The 18242-nt window shown below is 33.2% G+C and overlaps 1 protein-coding gene across 13 annotated transcripts in view; it reads left to right on the top strand.

Moving 5' to 3' along the window:
- Rictor (RPTOR independent companion of MTOR complex 2) overlaps positions 1-18242 on the top strand; it is a 132790-nt gene that overhangs the window by 72271 nt on the left and 42277 nt on the right. For all 13 annotated transcript variants that reach the window (XR_015442246.1, XM_087189314.1, XM_087189315.1 and 10 more), the window contains 11 exons: positions 681-748; positions 3702-3769; positions 7235-7317; positions 8432-8519; positions 12579-12669; positions 12784-12850; positions 12973-13053; positions 14946-15046; positions 16968-17133; positions 17444-17545; positions 17664-17710. Coding sequence is in view for 12 of the 13 variants with exons in the window: in XM_087189314.1 (XP_087045440.1) it covers positions 681-748; positions 3702-3769; positions 7235-7317; positions 8432-8519; positions 12579-12669; positions 12784-12850; positions 12973-13053; positions 14946-15046; positions 16968-17133; positions 17444-17545; positions 17664-17710 (962 nt within the window). In the remaining variant the exon portion in view is untranslated. The remainder of the gene's footprint in view (positions 1-680; positions 749-3701; positions 3770-7234; positions 7318-8431; positions 8520-12578; positions 12670-12783; positions 12851-12972; positions 13054-14945; positions 15047-16967; positions 17134-17443; positions 17546-17663; positions 17711-18242) is intronic.

The following is an 18242-nucleotide window of genomic DNA, read 5'->3' as shown; positions in this document are numbered from 1 at the left end:
CACTTTAATAAAATATACAGTGTCTGATACTCAGTCAGAGATTTCTTGTTATGCAGAAAGACCATGACCATCTGTCTGAAAACCCAAAAGAAACATTCCATACAAACATATTTACTGGTAATCCAGATAGGGGAAAAAACAAAACAAAACCCCTTCAAAACCATCCATGGTTAATTTACAGAAAAGGAAACAATGGGTGACACAAAAGAATTTTACAGTGTAATTAGATATGCAAAAAGAATCAAATGGAAATTCTTGTTCTGAGAAATATAATGCCTAGAATTCAAAAATTAGTGAAAGTAAAAGTTCAGTTGGGACAAGGATATTGATAGTAAACTGAAAGAAAGGTTAATAAAAATATATATAGTAAAGCACAGAGAGAAGAAAAGAAATAGGACAAACAATTAAAAATCTTGAGAACAGCTCAAGAAAAAAAAAAGATACTTTCAAAGGAACAAGTTTGACAGTTGATCTGCCAACAGAAATAATGGAAAGTAGCAATATTTGAGTTGACAGAAAAAAAGCTGAAAGCCAAACCTGGAGAAAATAGCATTTTTGTTCTGGTGTATATATTGTTTTCAATATGTTATACCCAATTTAAAAGTTTAAAAATAGAATTTATGCTTTTAAAAAGCTTTTTAATAATAAAAACTTATTCTTTTTACATTTTTTTAAATTAGCGAATTTTAGCACCTTATACTGATTTTCACTACAGACACAGTCCAGATACAGCCGAAGGGCAGCTCAAGTAAGTGTTATCGATTCCTAATAATTTATGAGGTGTTATATGTGTTAATCTTGAAGCATTTCTAGAAAAAATAATCTTTACTATATCCCCATCTATTTTCCTATTATCCCTGTTCTCAGTACTTTACATATAACTGAGTGGTGGGGACATGCCTGTAATCCTAGCACTCAGTGTGTATAGAACTGGAGAAATTGTAAGTTTAGTTAAATTTTCTATTGTATGGAATTAAATTTTTCTCACAATTAACTATAGTTTAAAAATTTTAGAAAAAGCTTTGAGAAATTGTAAGATTAATTTCTTATTTCAATGTATGTATTGAATATATTTCAATATGTGTAATATACTTTAGTAGAGACTTAGGTCTTTGTTTTCCTTTGTATTTATTTTTAGCATAATTTCATTGAGAGATTGAAGAATGAAGTAATCACAGGTAGTAGATTGAAGAGTTGCCTTAACACATTGTGTCAGCAGAATGATATAATATGTAAAATTTGTTTTGTTTTGTTTTTGGTGGTACTAGGAATTAAATCCATGGCCTTTACATTGAGGTACATCCCCATCCCTTTATTTATTTAGTTTTTTATATTTTGAGGAAGGATCCTGCTAAGTTACCCAGACTGGGCTCAAATTTGTGATCCTCCTGCCTTGTCCCTCAGAGCACTGGGATTGTTGTTTTTCATTGTTTTTCTGAATTAAAAATAATGCTTTTGCTATTTTCACATCCAACCCTGTGCATTCATTGTCACACTCTAACATATCGTGACCTAAGTTAAGAAATCAAAACAAATGTTTAAGACTTCTTACTGGATGAGGTGGCACATAGCTATAATCACCACTACTCAGGAAGCAGAGGCAGGAGGATGTCAAGTTCAAGCCCAGACTGCACAAATTAATGAGACCTTGTCTTTACATAAAAAGGGCTGGGGGATGTAGTTCAGTGGTAGAGTTCCCTGGGTTATATCCTTAGTATTGGGCAGGGGAAAATCCCTAGGCGCTTTTCAGGTTTATTCCTGCTAACTTCAGTTATGAATTAGAATTCTTAAGCCTCTTTTTTGACTTTGTGTAAGATTTGGATGTTTTCTTTTTTGGTAGAGAACATAGAATTTATCTATTGCTGTGCAGCAAATTGCTATAAGCATGTTTCACTGCAGCATCTCAGTTTGGTAGGTCAGGTCTGGCTCAGCAAAGGCTCAGGTGAAGAATCCATTTCCAAGTTCATTCAGATTGCTGGCACAATTCAGTTCCTTTCCATTTAATAATTCAGGCCTCTCTTCCCTTGATACCACCTGGTGACTGTTGTCACCTGTTCCTTGACTCATGGGCCCTTCATCTTGACAGGCAGCAGCAGTGTCTGAAATCCTTCTAGCATTCTGATTCTCTCCACGCTCTCTTCTGCTACCAGCTGAAGAAAGCTTTCCAATTAGATCAAGCCTGCCAGACAATTTCCCTATGTTGTGCTCTACTAGGTGATATAACCTAAACATAATTACAGCCATGGCAATGATAGCTCGTATTTACAGCATCTGGAGATCAGGGCATGGAATCCTGGAGCAAGGCTCCTTTCAGCATACCACGATGAACAAGAGGTGAACCTAGGTATTTATTAGAGAGGTAGAGGACAGTCCATCAAAATTCTTTCTTTCCTATTTGATTTTCTAGTTTACTTTCATTATTTTTCTAGAGTATGAACCAATATAGAGCAAGGCAAGTAAAGGCACATTATAAACAAGGAAGTAGGTGATTGGAAAAATGTTGCTTATTTATCATAATAGGTTAGAGATGTTTAACCATGCAGTCAATATAAGTATGTTATCAGTATTTTTAAGAGAAGGAACACTGAAGAGTTAGTCACACAGGTACCTGATCATACTCCCCATTATAGTTTCTGTTGCATTCTTTTTTTGACTGATGCTACACAGCTTACTTTGGTTTTTGTCTACTCTTTCCCACACCCTGACCCTTGTTCCTTGAATTTCTACATGTTATTAAGAATTTGGGAAAGAAAAGAAACTATGGCAGAGGGAAAAAAATTAACAGTTAATTAGGGTAAATCTGGTGGTTAGAAGATTATAAATTATTAGTTATCAGATTTTACTATAAAGCATTGAAATTGATCAACAATGGAGAATGTTTAACAAATATAAATAGTTCTGTTGCTTAATGGTCATAATATTTTACAGAAAGAACAAGTGACACAGTTTGATACATAATTTTCAAGGAAGAAAGTAGCTGGTAATTTTAATAGTATCTATTTAGTAACATTTCACTGCCTCTACCTTATTGAACTTGCTTATTGGAAATGTTCAAATACATTTGAGGAAAAGATTTTGAAGAGGATGCAGATGGTAATTTTCTTTGTTAAGGGGCAGCCTTGCAACACAGGTACTTATTAAGCAGACTGTTCTTCCCTGATGATTAATTAGAATTCATCTAAGAATAGTTTTCAGAAAGAGTAGGGAACACAGAACTGAATAGAAAAGCAGAATTTATAACTTATTTGAAACTGTTGTGAATCTTTTTTTTAAGTTATACAAAATTGCACCACTTTAATTAAGGCTTTTAGTTCACATTTGGTCACCTCCAAGTAGTTGTAACATTAGGTTGGTCAATTTAAATACTGTGGCTCCCTCTTGGATAGACACAGTCTTTACACCCAAATGTTAATGCATACAAAGCAACAAGGCATTGTTAAATAAAGCACCAATAGTTACTGCAAATGAGGCCTTGTGACCAATTACACATGATTAAAATTACTTCCCACATTCACATCTTAAATTGAGGTCCATTTTATATTTGGGTAATTGACTTTGGAGTACATCTGATTTCTGTTAACATTTTTATTTCATGTGTAAATATTTAAACATTAATTATAGCTCTATTTCTGATATAGTAGCAGCAATAACTCACTTTATTCTAATTTTTTTGTCTTTTATAACCCTCCCACTCCCAACAGAGAAGACAGAGAAGCACGGTTTCTAGCCAGCAAAATGGGAATCATAGCAACATTCCGGTCATGGGCAGGTATGCTACTCCATGTTGCTTAATAACATACAAGAGGAAAAACTTGAGTGTTTTTCAAGTATACTATTGAAGCATCTAATTTGAATATTAATCTGCTCTTTATGTGTTATTTTTAGAACCAAAGGAATTTATACAAAATTATAATAATGTACTAAAGAAAATTTGTAATAGTATATAGGAAACAGCCGGGACTGAATTCAGTATAGACATACTTATTAACTATTTATAAGTCACTGTACTAATGATTACCATGGCCATTCAAGAAAAATGAAGCATGGTCTATACTTCCCCTCTCAAAAACAAAATACAAAATAAAAAATAGAAGCAAAACTTGTGTGTTAATTGTATGTGTAGCTAAAGTTTGTTACTTAAGAATAAGGTAGTAATGCCATGACATTAGTAGTCCCTATTCAGAATAGGGATTATACACATTTTCTCTTTCTGTGGAATAAAGGTCAAAAATTTATTTATTTATTTATTTAGTACCAGGGATCAAACTCATGACCTTGTGCTTGTGAGGCAGGTGGTTGCACCATTGAGCTAGATCCCTGGCCCAAAAATTTATTTTTATAAGATAATATGATTACCTTTTACTCAATGATTATCTACTTCTTGTTTCATGAAATAATGAAAAGGATAGCATAGAAAAGAATTTAGTAGTAAACAGAACAAGGTAATTTACTTAAGCATTTCTATGTACCTAGATAGCCCCTAAATACAAAATCTGTACGAATGTTTATCTCAGCCATAGACTTGCCACTAGCTGGTATTTTCCCAGAGACTTCTTTGTCTTCTTATCGTCTCAGTGAAAAGCCCTGCTTGCTGTATTTTATAATTACTTCCACTATCCTCATGGATAACCACATATTCTGGGAACACCTATTAGACAAATTTTTAAATACTTGTTTTATTCCATTTTCTGTTGTTATAACAAAATACCAAACATTGGGAAATTTACAAAAAATAGACGTTTATTTATCTCACAGTTTTGGAGGCTGAGGAGTCCAAAAGTATGGCATCGGCATTATGTGGTAAAACAAAGAGTAAGCACCTTAGCTCAAGTCTCTTTTCCTTTCCTTATAAAGCAATCATTGGGGCTCCAGCATCAATCATGACCTTGTTTAATCTTATTTATCTCCCAAAGACCCTGTTTACAATTTCTGTCAGTATATGAATTTGGCAGAGACACATGAACTTTAGGGGACCCATTCAAACTGTGATAATACTTCACCAGCCTTCACATACTCTTTTAACATGTAAACCAACTCAGTCATCCTGTTAAACTTACCTGCCCTTACTCCAAAACTCATTATAACTTTGGTTTTCTATAGTTAAATCATCATCTTTTATCATCTCTCAGTTTCCTTGCCATTAATGTGGTTTCTGTCTTCAAAATTTAATTCTGTCTTGCTTTAACCACCAGTCAACTTGTCTCCTCATTTTTCTTGTGTCTAGACTTTACTTGCCTGTCTCTGATCCCTGCCAGTCTCTTTACTTACTGCTTTTTTTCTTGGCCCTGTTATCAACGGTTGATTCCAGGGCCTTTGCACTCCATACATGTACAGCCTTTTTTGGTTTTTCTTTATTTCAGATAGGGTATGACTGAGTCATTAAGTTGCCCAGACTGGGCTCAGCCTTTGGATCCTCCTGCCTCCGGATCCCAGGATGCTGAGTACAGGCATTTGCCATCATAACTGGCTCCTTACTGCTTTTATACATTCTTTGTACAGTGCTTCAGTTTCTCCTGGAGTTCTTGTATACTGATTCATCATGAGACACTTAGAACATTAAGAATCTTCTACCCTCCTATGAAGTAAGAAGAGAAATAATCAGTATGACAAGTTAGAACACTGAACACATTTTATAACAGATATTTTCCCAAAGTGTTTAGAATCCATTGTACTATTTATTAAATAAACTTTGGTGAATTAGTGAATTTATTCTGTGAATTAATGTATTTCAAGTTCCAAATAACTGATGGATAACTGACATTGTAGAGCACAATTTCTCCATGAGAACAGTCTGTTTTCCCTGATACCAGAATAAGAGCTATACACACTGTATCTTTAATTTCTCAGATTCCTCAGCCATCAAATTTCTCATCAAAGTTTGCAGAATATTATTTTGATAATTTAAGTAAATCTGCTTGTTACATTTTAATTTGAAGTTTGATGCTTGATCCAAAAAAGGAGAGATTATTCTTAAATACATATACATAGTTTGGGCATCTGTAATATAAAATTCAAAGTGGCCCCAAACCTAAAAATTGTTGAATGCTGACATGACACCACAGAAAAGTCCACACCTGACCTCAGGTGATGAGTCACAGTGATGACACAGGTACAGAAAAAGTACTGTGTAAAATTAACAGGCTATGTGTATAAGGCATGTATAAACATAAATTTATATGATTTTTTAAAAAATGTTTTTTGTAGCAATTAAAAAAATTTGATAGCTGGGTGTGGTGGCACACTCCTGTAATCCTGAGGACTCAGGAGGCTGAGGCAGGAGGATCACTGTGAGTTCAAGGCTAGCCTGGGTACATAGTTCAAGGCCAGCCTGAACTACATAGTGAGACCCTGTTTCAAAAAACCAAAAGAAAAAAAAATTTGGAACTTGAAAATAATGTACAGTAATCACCCATATCTCCTACCACCTGGATTTTGTGGTGTTTATTTGGACATGTCTGTCAATCCATTCCTCTAGTTTCATTAGTCTATCTAAATTATTCTAATATACTGTATCTCAAAAAAATTGCAAGTCTAAGTCACCTTTACTCCTGAATACTTCAGCATGTACATTAACTATTAAATATGAAAATAATGCGCCATCATCAGTGTATGTGAATCTCAGTTGTTTTGGCTCCTCATCAGCACTTGGTGTTGTCAGTCTTTAATTTTAGCCATTTTAGTAGATGTCCAGTGATATTTTATTAATGTAATTTGCATTTCCTTGATAACTAATGATATTGAGCATTTTGTATATTTTTATTGGGTATTTATATATCTTCTTTTGTGACCCAAGTTTAATATGTCCAAAGTTGTGTAACACAATTCTGTAATTTAAATTTGTGATTTATATAATTTATTTGAAGTCTGCTGTTTACACTCTTCTGTACATTGAATAAATTTTAGAATTAAACTTTTAAAAAGTGAGTGCACATAGTTTTTTACTTTAGACTTAGGAGCATTAAGCAGGAGAGATGGACTATTATCTTATTCTTTCCCATATTCTGCATGTGAAACAAATTGAACAAAGAATTTAAATGATGAAATTATTGGCAATCTCGAATCAGTAGAGAAATACAGATAATGTTTGAAAGGCACTTCACTTATATGGTATCAGTTGTGATAAGCAAATTGTATAATTTAGCTTGCAGTAATGCCAGATTTTATGATACATTACTACAGGAAAATTTTTTTGTCCTTTAAGTCCCTGACTTTTTTTTCTTTTTACCCTTCGTAGGTATTATTAATTTGTGTAAACCTGGAAACTCTGGGATCCAATCGCTAATTGGAGTACTTTGCATACCAAATATGGAAATAAGGGTAGGTAAAAGTTTTGTGACTTGTTTCATTCCTGGACTTTTAACAGAAGAGATAAATTGTTAAAAAAAAAACTTTAGGTTTTGCTTCCTCATTAGTTGGTAATTTTTGTCATAGATCACTTAAAAAATATATTTAATATTTAATACTTAGGTAACCCTTAAATAGCATATGAATCACTTGAAATATTGCTGTTAGGAATGATGATTATATTAAAAAATCAAGTTGAAAATGTCAATTCCACTTTATTCATTAAAACAACACAAGCAAAACAAAAAGGCATTTTCAAGGTAAAGGTCCAAACACTACAGAAATGCATCTAGCAAAAAGTAAATGTATGTATGCATCTGTGCCTTCTAATTTGTATTTTTTTTCTATATTAATGAGTTTCTATTTTGAGGATAGTGTTTTTGATTAAAATTCAGTTTATATGTTGATGTATTAATGTATTCCTAAATTATTGGTGAGTAGGGTGTTTTTAATTAACCAGGTAAAAACAAAATGAATAGAAAGAAAAATAGAATTAACTCAAATGATTCTTTCCTCTTACATAATGTTCTCCTTTTTATTTTAATCCTTCTTTTTTACCTCTTTCTTGTTTCTTCTTTATATGAACCAAACCTGGCATCAAAAAATTAGATAATGTCAGCCAGATGTGCCTTGCTTAACATGTGAAATAAAATGCATTTAGATCATGAAAATGAAAGGATATGGATATAAATGGAAAGATCTCTGAGAAGGCTTGGGGTAATTTAGTTGACTGCTTTTTTGGGGGAGGGGGAGTTATTTGGGATGAAATCCAGGGCCAGCATGTGCTATGCAGTGCTCTACCACTGACCCAGACCCCTGCACTGTCACTGGACTTCTTATGTTTCAGTTGTGAAAGAACATTAGATCTATTTTTTTCATTTACACAGTGGGATAATGAAAGTTTTTGGAAAAGATTATATGATGTAGGTAATAATCATTCAGTAATTATCCCTTCTCTGGTATAAGCTTTTATAGTAATTTTCCAAGATTCCATTCTGCCCATTTCTCTAGTCGGTGAATAGAACATTTAAAAAGTCTTTAAAGATTTATTCTATAAAAGAAATAAACTATTTATTTGCTGTTGCAGCGAGGTCTGCTTGAAGTGCTTTATGATATATTTCGTCTTCCTCTACCTGTTGTGACAGAGGAGTTCATAGAAGCACTGCTCAGTGTAGGTAAGTATTGAAGAACGTTTGAATCTGTTACAACAAAATTCTTTTTTTTTTCCCCATTAACTTTATTGGTACATTTTAGGTATACAATACAGTTGCATTCATCATTGGGATCTTGTACCATTACATGAGTATCTTTGTTCTTATTTTTTTTCCCCTTCCCTTGCCCTCCCTTCACCCCCTCCACCCTTCCCTATTTGCAAAGACCTTGTTTCCATTTTTTTCCTCTTCTCATATTTTTTCCTTTCCCTTTTTTCCCTTCCCCTACCCCTCCCAATTCCCCTGCTCTTTTAGACCTTTTCTTCCTGTTACACAATATCAGTTATACATTTTTTAAATTACAATATTAAGATCTAGGAGACATTACCACAGATTTTACAGAATTTAAAAGGATATAGAAAGCATATTACAAAAATCTTTTTTGAAATAAATTTGACAACTTCTAAGAAGTAACTTAGAAGACAAATTAATGAAACTAACTCTGGAGGAAATATAAAATTTGAATAGCACCTATTAAAGAAAGTATATTCCTAGCTTGAAAACCTACCTATATGACAACAGCAGGCTCATAAACATTTTAACTGATAAATTATATCAAACAATTAAAGCAGAAAAAAGAAGGAACACTTCTCCCCTCATTTTAGGAACTCAGCATTGTGCTAATCCTAAAATTGGAGAAAGATAATAGAAGAAAAAAATATGAACATAGATAGAAATTTGTTTAACAAAACAAACTATTAGAAGGCAGATCTTGCAGTATGTAGAAAGTGGTTTTGTTATAGGGATGGCAGTGTTGGTTCAGCATTGGAAGATCCACCCCCAAAAGTAATCATTTTAACAGAGGAAAGGAGAAAGCCATATGATCCTGTCAGTAGTTGGAGAAAGAGTATTGAACTAAATTCTACAGCTGTTCATGGTAAAAGCTATCAGGAAACTAGAAGTAGAACAGAACCTTCTCAACAGATCAAAGACATGTACTCCATACTTCCAGCAAAAACTCCTTCTATGAATGGAGATGATACAATGCTTTCTCCCTAAAGTGGGAAACAAGGGCATATATGCCTACTCTTCATCTGTCCATTAGACTTTGAAACATAGGTCTAAACCAAAATAGTCTGGCAATAAAATGACACAACTAGGATAGGACTGGCACGGCAGAAGCAAAATCTTTCTATGTAGATGAAATGATCATCTACAGAGAAGATGCTAAGAAATCTCTAGGAGCCCCTAGAACTTGTACTTGAATTTAGCAGGATTAGAAAACACAAGGTATATATAAAAATTCAGGTCTGTGTGTACGTGCTATAAATGAAGAACTGGATATTGAAATTTAAAAGTTACATAGGAGTACAAAGGACCCAGAAAAGTCAAAAACAAAAACAAAAACAGTGTTGGAAGACTTTTAGCACTCAATTTTAAGACTTCTTCTAAAGCTACAGTAATCAAGGCAGTGTTGGTGTAGGGAAAGACATATAGATCATTTGAATAAAAGAGAGAATCTAGAAATAGAACCACACATATGGTCCACTGAGTTTTGAAAGATTATTTAACATTAGCATTTTATAGAATATAAACTCGATTCAAGAGCCGAGGAAGAGATAGTGTCTTCAGCAAACGGCACTAGAACACCTGGTATCCATATATAAAAAAATTAACCTCAACCTTTTTTTTCCATACATGAAAATAACTTGAAGGGATCTATGAACCTAAATAAGAAAGCCTAAAAGTATAAAACTTTAAGAAGAAATTTTAAGGGAAAATATTTATGAATTCAGGGTAGGCAAGAACTACCTAGGATACAAAAACCATGATGTATAAAAGAAAAAAAATTGATGAGATTCCATCAAAATTTAGAACTTTAAATGACATCATTAAAATGAAAAGTCCTTAAACAGACCATATTTACAATGCATATAACCTATGAGCAGAATATATAAAGAATTCTTAGAGCTCATTAATAGACAACCCAACTAAAATGTAGACATAAGAAGATGGTAAATTGCCAGTATAGCACAAGAAATGGTGTGCAATTCTAGAATCAGAAAAATACTAACCAGTACAATAATAAGATTGAATTATACACTCGTTAGGGAGATGAAGTTAAAAGTTTTAAAAGCCTTGTTATGACTTTTTCTTTTTGTTGGATTCTCCCCCTTTGTGTTTAATTTGTCACACCCAATGGATTCATTCTGCTGGGTTTCCTGGGGTTGTGATCCTCATTGTCTTTTCCTAGGGTATTGTCTAAAATTTTTTGGAGTGTCGATTTGGTATTCATGAAATTCCTGAGGTGCTCTTTATCATGAAAGTATCTTATTTCTCCATCAATTTTGAAAGATAGTTTTGTAGGGTACATCAATCTCGGTTGGAGGCTGTTTTCCTTTAGGGTTTGAAATACCTCACTCCAAGCTCTTCTTGCCTTGAGGGTTTGCATTGAGAAGTCTGCTGTGATTCTGATGGGCTTTCCTTTGTATGTGATTTGTTTCTTTTCTCTCACTGCTTGTAGAATTTTATTCTTCTGTTGGATTTCTGGAATCCTAACTATTATATGCCTATGTGTAGATTTTTTTTGATTAAGGTTAGCTGGAGTCCTATATGCCTCACTTATCTGTATGTCAAGTTCTTTTCCCCTCCTTGGGAAGTTTTCTGCCATCACTTCTGTGAAGAATTTTTTGATGTCATCTGCGTTCTCTCCTCTTTCTTCATTGACTCCAGTCAGTCTTATGTTATTCTTCTTTGCATCGTCTAGCAGCTGCTGGATTGATTTCTCATGTTCCCTTACAATTTTAAAGCAATTTTTCTTTTCCTCCTCACTAATTGCAATCTTATTTTCTGTATGTGAAATTTTATCCTCACATTGGTTCATTCTGCTGTGCAGACTTTCGATGGAGTTTTTAATCTCTTGGAAATCTGTTTGTATTTGTTTTATGGATTCCATTTGTGTCCTATGTTGGGATTCCATCATGTTCCTCAGCTCCTCTATTTTTTTATCTGTGTCCTCTCTAGATTTATTAATCATGTCTTGTACCATGAGCAAAATCTTTTCTGTTATCTGAGTAATTATTTCTGATTTCATTTTTCCCAGATCCTCTTTTGTTGCCAGTTCAGAGAGTCCAGGTGGTTGAGTATCAGAGTGTTCCATCTCGTTTCCCTTTGGGGTTGCTGTAGGTGATCTGGAAGTCTGTTTATGAGGCTTGTTTATGTGTCTTCTCATTTCCACGGGGTAGGGGCGTGCTTCTGGCTCCCAGGAGGCTCTCCTTCTGTGCCCTAGGAGCTTGGGATGGCAGCAGGGGAGCCTCCTTCCGGGTGCTGGAACTCGCTGAGCTTCTCTGCCCTAGGAGCCTGGGATGGAGGCAGGAGCTTCTTTCCAGGTGCTGGGACTGGCTGAGATTCACTGCCCTAGGAGCCTGGGATGGAGGTGGGGGAGCTTCCTTCTGGGTGCTGGGATTGGCTCACCTTGGCCCTAGGAGCCTGGCAACAAAATTCTTAACAGGTGAAATACTAATATTGAACATTATTTTCTTTGTATCACATCATTGTGGCTTGAAATTTAACATAAAAATGAAACCTCAAGTAAATCCCTAAAACTAAGAATTTTAATTTCTTCTTTATCATCTTTGCTCTTACAAATGAGCAGTGAACAGAAAGATGGGTCAAGGAAGTGATAAGAGATGGTAAGAAATCTATACTACTTAGATTGTATAATAGCTGTACTTTATTTTAGCCAGATGACTTCTGAATTCCAAGATGAAGGAAGTTAGATCTGTGTACATTAACATAACAAGTTTTTTGTATGTCTTTTTGAGTATATTGTTCCTTAGCTAAATAACTTTTTGAAGTTCTTAATAGCCTGGTTAGCTAATGGTTCCACACTTACCTGAAGTGTTTTAGTATTTGTGTGTGTGTGTGTGTGTGTGTGTGTGTTTCTGGGAATTGAACCTAGAACCTTGTGCATGCTAGACAAGTACTGTAACAGAACTGCAATCTCAGCCTCTTTTCTCTTTTTAAAAATTTCTTTTGAGACAAAGTCTTCTGAGTTTAAGTAACTACTTTTAACTATTTTAGATCCAGGAAGGTTCCAAGACAATTGGAGGATTTCAGATGGCTTTGTAGCAGCTGAGGCAAAAACTATTCTTCCTCATCGTGCCAGATCCAGGTAGAATTTAAATTTAAAATTGTTCCAATTTATTTTCATTACTGTTTTTTATGTTAGTCTGTGTAGTACGTGTGAAATACTATTTAAATTGTTCTGTGCTGTGTTTATTTCTAGGCCAGACCTCATGGATAATTATTTGGCACTGATACTATCTGCATTTATTCGTAATGGACTTTTGGAAGTAAGAGTTATAAACTATATTCTATTTTATTTTGACTTTCTCTAACAAAATTTTTTAACATCTGAGCATAAATATGTTCATATATATTATTTTGCAACACAGTGTTATGTTTATTTTCATAGGGTTTGGTTGAAGTGATAACAAACAGTGATGACCATATTTCAGTTAGAGCTACCATCCTTTTAGGAGAGCTTTTACATATGGTAAGTTTAGCAACTTCTAATTATATATTTCATAATTTTAATTTATAAAATGGGTTAATAGTGTTGCTTTATTTCAACTCAAAAAGTAAATTAGCATTTTAAATGAATGTTTATCCTTGCATTGCAAAACGCCTTTAATTCCTATATCCTCATATAGATAGATAGATAGATAGGTAGATAGATCTCAATCACATCTGCTTTATAAGTAGAACAAATACAGAAAATACAAAGTGCTGAATGTTGATGTTTACACTCACTTTCGATGTGGATATTTCAGTCCTATAAATATTGATTTGCAGAAAGACTTCCTACCTAAAAAGCAAGAAATCCAAATCGTAAAATGAGATACTAATCAGTCAGCTAAGAATGTAATTCTGTAATACAGAATCAGTACATTGTAGTCCCTGGCTGAATTTTACTTTTTTTTTATTATTATTTTTTTTTGGTACCTGGGATCGAACTCCAGTCCTTGAGCTTGCGACGCAGGCGGTGGAACCACTGAGCTAAATCCCCAGCCCTACTGGCTGAATTTTAGAAAACTTTGTGCAAAAATTCTAAATATAACTGTCTTGTTTGAACATCATTGTTTTCTGTAAACTTGTAGAGAATGAGAATCCTTTTCGGACTTTTGAATTGGCACTGTAATTTTATGAAATTAATAATTTGGGGGAACTAGGAGAAAGAAGAGCCATCTAATCATTCTCTACATTTAGCAGTTCAAGCAAGGAAGCAATTCTGCTAGTTTGCATTATAGAGATTTTCTATTTCTAGGTCACTTATAGATTAGCAAAAGAATAAATAGAACCACTTTAAACTCATTAAGAAGAGATTCTTCTTTTTTTTTTTTTTGGTACCGGGGATTGAATTTGGGTCCCTATGCTTGGGCAGCAGGTAGTGAAACCACTGAGCTAAATCCCCGGCCAGTAAGAAGTGATTCTATGGCAAATCTTTTAAAACTATGTTATGAGTTGCTATTCTTAGAGTATTTTTGTTTTTGTTTTTGTTGTTTCTGTTACTTCCTCTCCTCTTTCTTCCTCCACCTCCCCCAGTGCTTACCTGTCAGTTGCTGGGCTATGTATATGAGTGAAGTAAATAAGTGAAGTTTAATGTTAACTATTTTTATCAATAAATTATTCAGCCAGTTTCTCTGTTCCCTTTCAATCAACTCTTGAAGAGAATTAAATAGCATTGCAGGCTCTCAGTTCTGATTATATTTGTATTTAAATTTTCTACGACGTTTTCTGTAAGGACATCAATATACAAAATTAATTGTTTTATAGGAGAGAATCATTTTCATAAATTTATTCTCTTTCCTGTTCTATACACCAGAATTCTATGATTCCCTTAATGTATAAAATCTGATCATTTTCAAGTAAAGTGGTGCTAGTTCATTGCTTAGTATAGCTTCTCTTTTCCACATGTGATTAATTTACCTATTCTTATTAGTTGATAGCAAGTTTGGTATTGAGATTTTCTTTATAAAGCAGAAGTTAGTAAGTTTTTAAAGACTGTTGGTATCTGAGACAAACCTATGCTGAGGAAGTGGTGTTTAAAATTTAAGTCAATTCTAAGTTTTGATACCGTAGCATTTTAATAAGAATTGAGTTTTATTTGAATAGCGCTTAAAAATCATAATTTTAATACTATAATAAAAGATCTGTAAAAATTAGAGGTTTAAAATTTGTATTTATATGCTTATATTTGTTACATCTCATGCATATTGAAAATAGATAAAATTATAAGTATGTATGCCTTGTGGAAAATAAGTGAATTTCAGGAAAATCCTTAAGAGTTTCTAATGGTCTTAATTACAATATTACATTCACAGATAATCTATAATGTAAACTATTTCTATTTTCAAAAACTCATAAAATGTTAACATTTTATTTTAGGCAAATACAATTCTTCCTCATTCACATAGCCATCATTTGCACTGCTTGCCAACCCTAATGAATATGGCTGCATCTTTTGATATCCCAAAGGAAAAGAGACTGTAAGTATCAGAAAGATCCAGGAAAGGTTATGTTTAGTATATTTAATGTCCATTTAGATTACTTTTTCACTTCTTTTTTAAAAGAAGTATGGATAGGTTTTGCTTGTAAAGTCTTTTAGGTAAGTTTTATAGGTAAGAGGAAAAATTAGTAATTCTCAAAATATTTCATGATTTATATTCAATAGTGGAGTATAATCACTTTTACTTTTGTGTGTTTGGTCAAGGATGTAGACTTTTTACCGTATTTCTAACAATGCTGGTTGAGAGTTTTGGGGTTTATTTTATATTCTGAGAAGCAATTTAAACCCTTTTAAAAATAATCCATGAATTAATTTCAAATTTTCAAAAGCGAAAGACTACCAGTGTATTTTCATTTGTGCGGTTAAAAAAAGTTGGTACTTAATAACCCATACTATAGGCATAGCCATAAGTTGAATTCTTAAAACTGAAGGAGGTATACCACACATTTATAAGCAAGTAGATTTATAAGGAAAAATAAGGCAGTATAATAGTGGCACTACTAGAATTTCATTGCTAGTAAGAATAAACTATATAAAAGGGAAGGGAGCTAAATGGGAAGTGATAGTAGGAGTGTGTGTGTGTGTAGACTGGGGATTGAAGCCTGGGTCTTCATACTGAACTATACCCAGCTCTTTGTATTTTGAGGCAGGGCCTTCCTAAGTCACAAAGTCTCCCAGGCTGGGCTTGAACTTGCCATCCTCCTGCCTCAGTCTCAGCTGAGAAACAGTTACATGCCACCACATGTGGCTTTTTTGTTTTGGGGTTTTTTTTGCTGTTATAGTGAGAAAAATCTATATATGTGGACCACTTCTTTTTTTTCTTTGATAATATTAACAAAATGCAGTTTATTAACTATCAGAACTATGGATTTTTGTTAGCAATTATAATACACTCTTCAGAAGTTTAGCTTTAATATGAACTACATGAGCTTTACTATAAATAAATAGTGGTCTATTATTTTGGTTCTGTCAGTGAAAATACTGTTATTTAATAGGCTACAGTTGTATTATAAACTGAGTGCATTAGAGACCATCTCTGTTATGACTCTGGGCTGACATCTGTAGTAGCCTTCAGCGTTTATACTAGAAGTTTCATGATAGAGAAATGTCTTTCTCAAAACCTGGTAGACCAGACCTCTGGGTCAAATTATGGGCACCAATTTCTGAGTTTATTGAGAATTCATTCACATTCAAAGTAACAGTCCTGACACTCTCCTTAAAACAGTTTTTTTTTTTTTTTAGCTCAATAAGCTTCTTTGCTGATATATTAAATACTTGCCAATCTCAGTAGATCTCAAAGTTTTAAATTCTTTTTACCAGAATTGATTGCTGCCAAATTTTTTAAGGTATCATTTATAGTTACAGATTATGCCGAAAATAGACTGTTCAATTGATCTTATGGGTGAACAATGAAATTATATTGTAGCCTCATACCATGAACAAAAATTAGTCCCAGTGTACTAAGATTTCCATATGAAAAGCAAAGCTCTAAATATTTATTTATTTATTTGTTTGTTTGTTTGTTTATTTATTTATTTATTTATTGGTACCATGGATTACACTCAGGACCTTGCGCTTGCAGGCAGCAGCACCACTGAGCTAAATCCCCAGCTCTTTAAATATTTTATAGGAAAAAAAAAAAGCTAGATTTTTGACCTTGTGAAAGGAATTCTTAAAGCCAGTATACAGAAAAGACCAAGGAAAGATTACTATAATTGATGTTTTAGTCTGAATAATCAATGTTTCTTCATGGAAATCAGTACTTTGATTTTTTTTCTTTTGTGTTTTCGGGGTTCACAAAATATTTCACTTTTTTTTAGTAAAAATCTCTGTCCTTGAATTTATCTAAACTTTAAATAACTTAGCAAAATGTTCACTTCAAAATTATTTTTTCTTACTAGTCGAGCCAGTGCAGCACTGAACTGTTTAAAACGCTTCCATGAAATGAAGAAACGAGGACCTAAGCCTTACAGCCTTCATTTAGATCACATTATTCAGAAAGCAGTTGCCACACATCAGAAACGGGATCAGTACCTTCGAGTTCAGAAAGATATATTTGTTCTTAAGGTACTAACATGAAAATCATGATTTTTAATTTATACAGTTTCCTAATTCTTAACCACTGGATTTTATATACATGTACTTGTTTGAGTTTTGTAGCTTTATTCTTGCATATGGATTTTTACTTAGCTTTTTAGATATGTAATGACTAGACAATTTAGAGCTGAGTTTTTGTAATGGTAAAATTTAAAAATTTTAATGATCTATCTGTAAGTGAAAACAACTTCCTTCTGTTTTTAAAATTTGAGCTTAGTTTTCTGATGTGAGGATAGTTTGCCTTAATTGTCCATATTACTTTCTGGTGTTTTTTTTTTAGGATACAGAGGAAGCTCTTTTAATGAACCTTAGGGATAGCCAAGTCCTTCAACATAAAGAAAATCTTGAGTGGAATTGGAATCTTATAGGGACCATTCTTAAGGTATGACAAAATACTTCATGGTGACAGCTTCTCTTCACATTATTATTATGATTTATTACAGTTATATGCTTGGGAGTTGATAAATACATATGTAATGTAATATATTTTGTTATTCCAGTGGCCAAATGTAAATCTAAGAAACTATAAAGATGAACAGTTGCACAGGTATGTAAAAGTTACTGTGTATTTAAATTTAAAGAATTTAAATTTGGATTATCATATCTTATGCCTACTAAAAATAATAACTGATGTTTTAGTGATTAAAAACATACATTCAGTTTAAGAGCATTCAGTAGATACAAACATTTTTATATATCTTTATGTGTGTACATACATTTTTCTGTGTCAAAACCCATCAGCTAATTCTTTTTCTAGTTAATTGTAATCTGCTTTTAGTTTTGTATCAGATGAAGTCACAGAAATAAATGTTTCTTAAATTAAGATAATATCAACTGTGTAATGGACTAACCTTAACCATAAGAGGATGACATAGTAAGAAACTATATTTTTAATATGTAACTTTGACTTTCACTCATATCTAACTTTGGAAAGTTAACCATTCTTCTTAACAATCTCCTTAACACATTGTCTACAAAACATACTAATGTTCAGGAGCATATAGACCACTTCAAGCTACTGTGTTGTTCTCTACTACACCCATGTGTTTTTACTCCTTAGGTTCAGCTAACCAACTAGC

This window comes from Heterocephalus glaber, unplaced genomic scaffold, assembly GCF_053883595.1.
Source record: "Heterocephalus glaber isolate CG9 unplaced genomic scaffold, H.glaber_assembly_v1.0 deba00001538, whole genome shotgun sequence".
Lineage (NCBI taxonomy): Eukaryota > Metazoa > Chordata > Mammalia > Rodentia > Bathyergidae > Heterocephalus > Heterocephalus glaber.
Note: the sequence above shows the minus strand (reverse complement) of the source record. Positions and strands in the feature narration are given on the sequence as shown.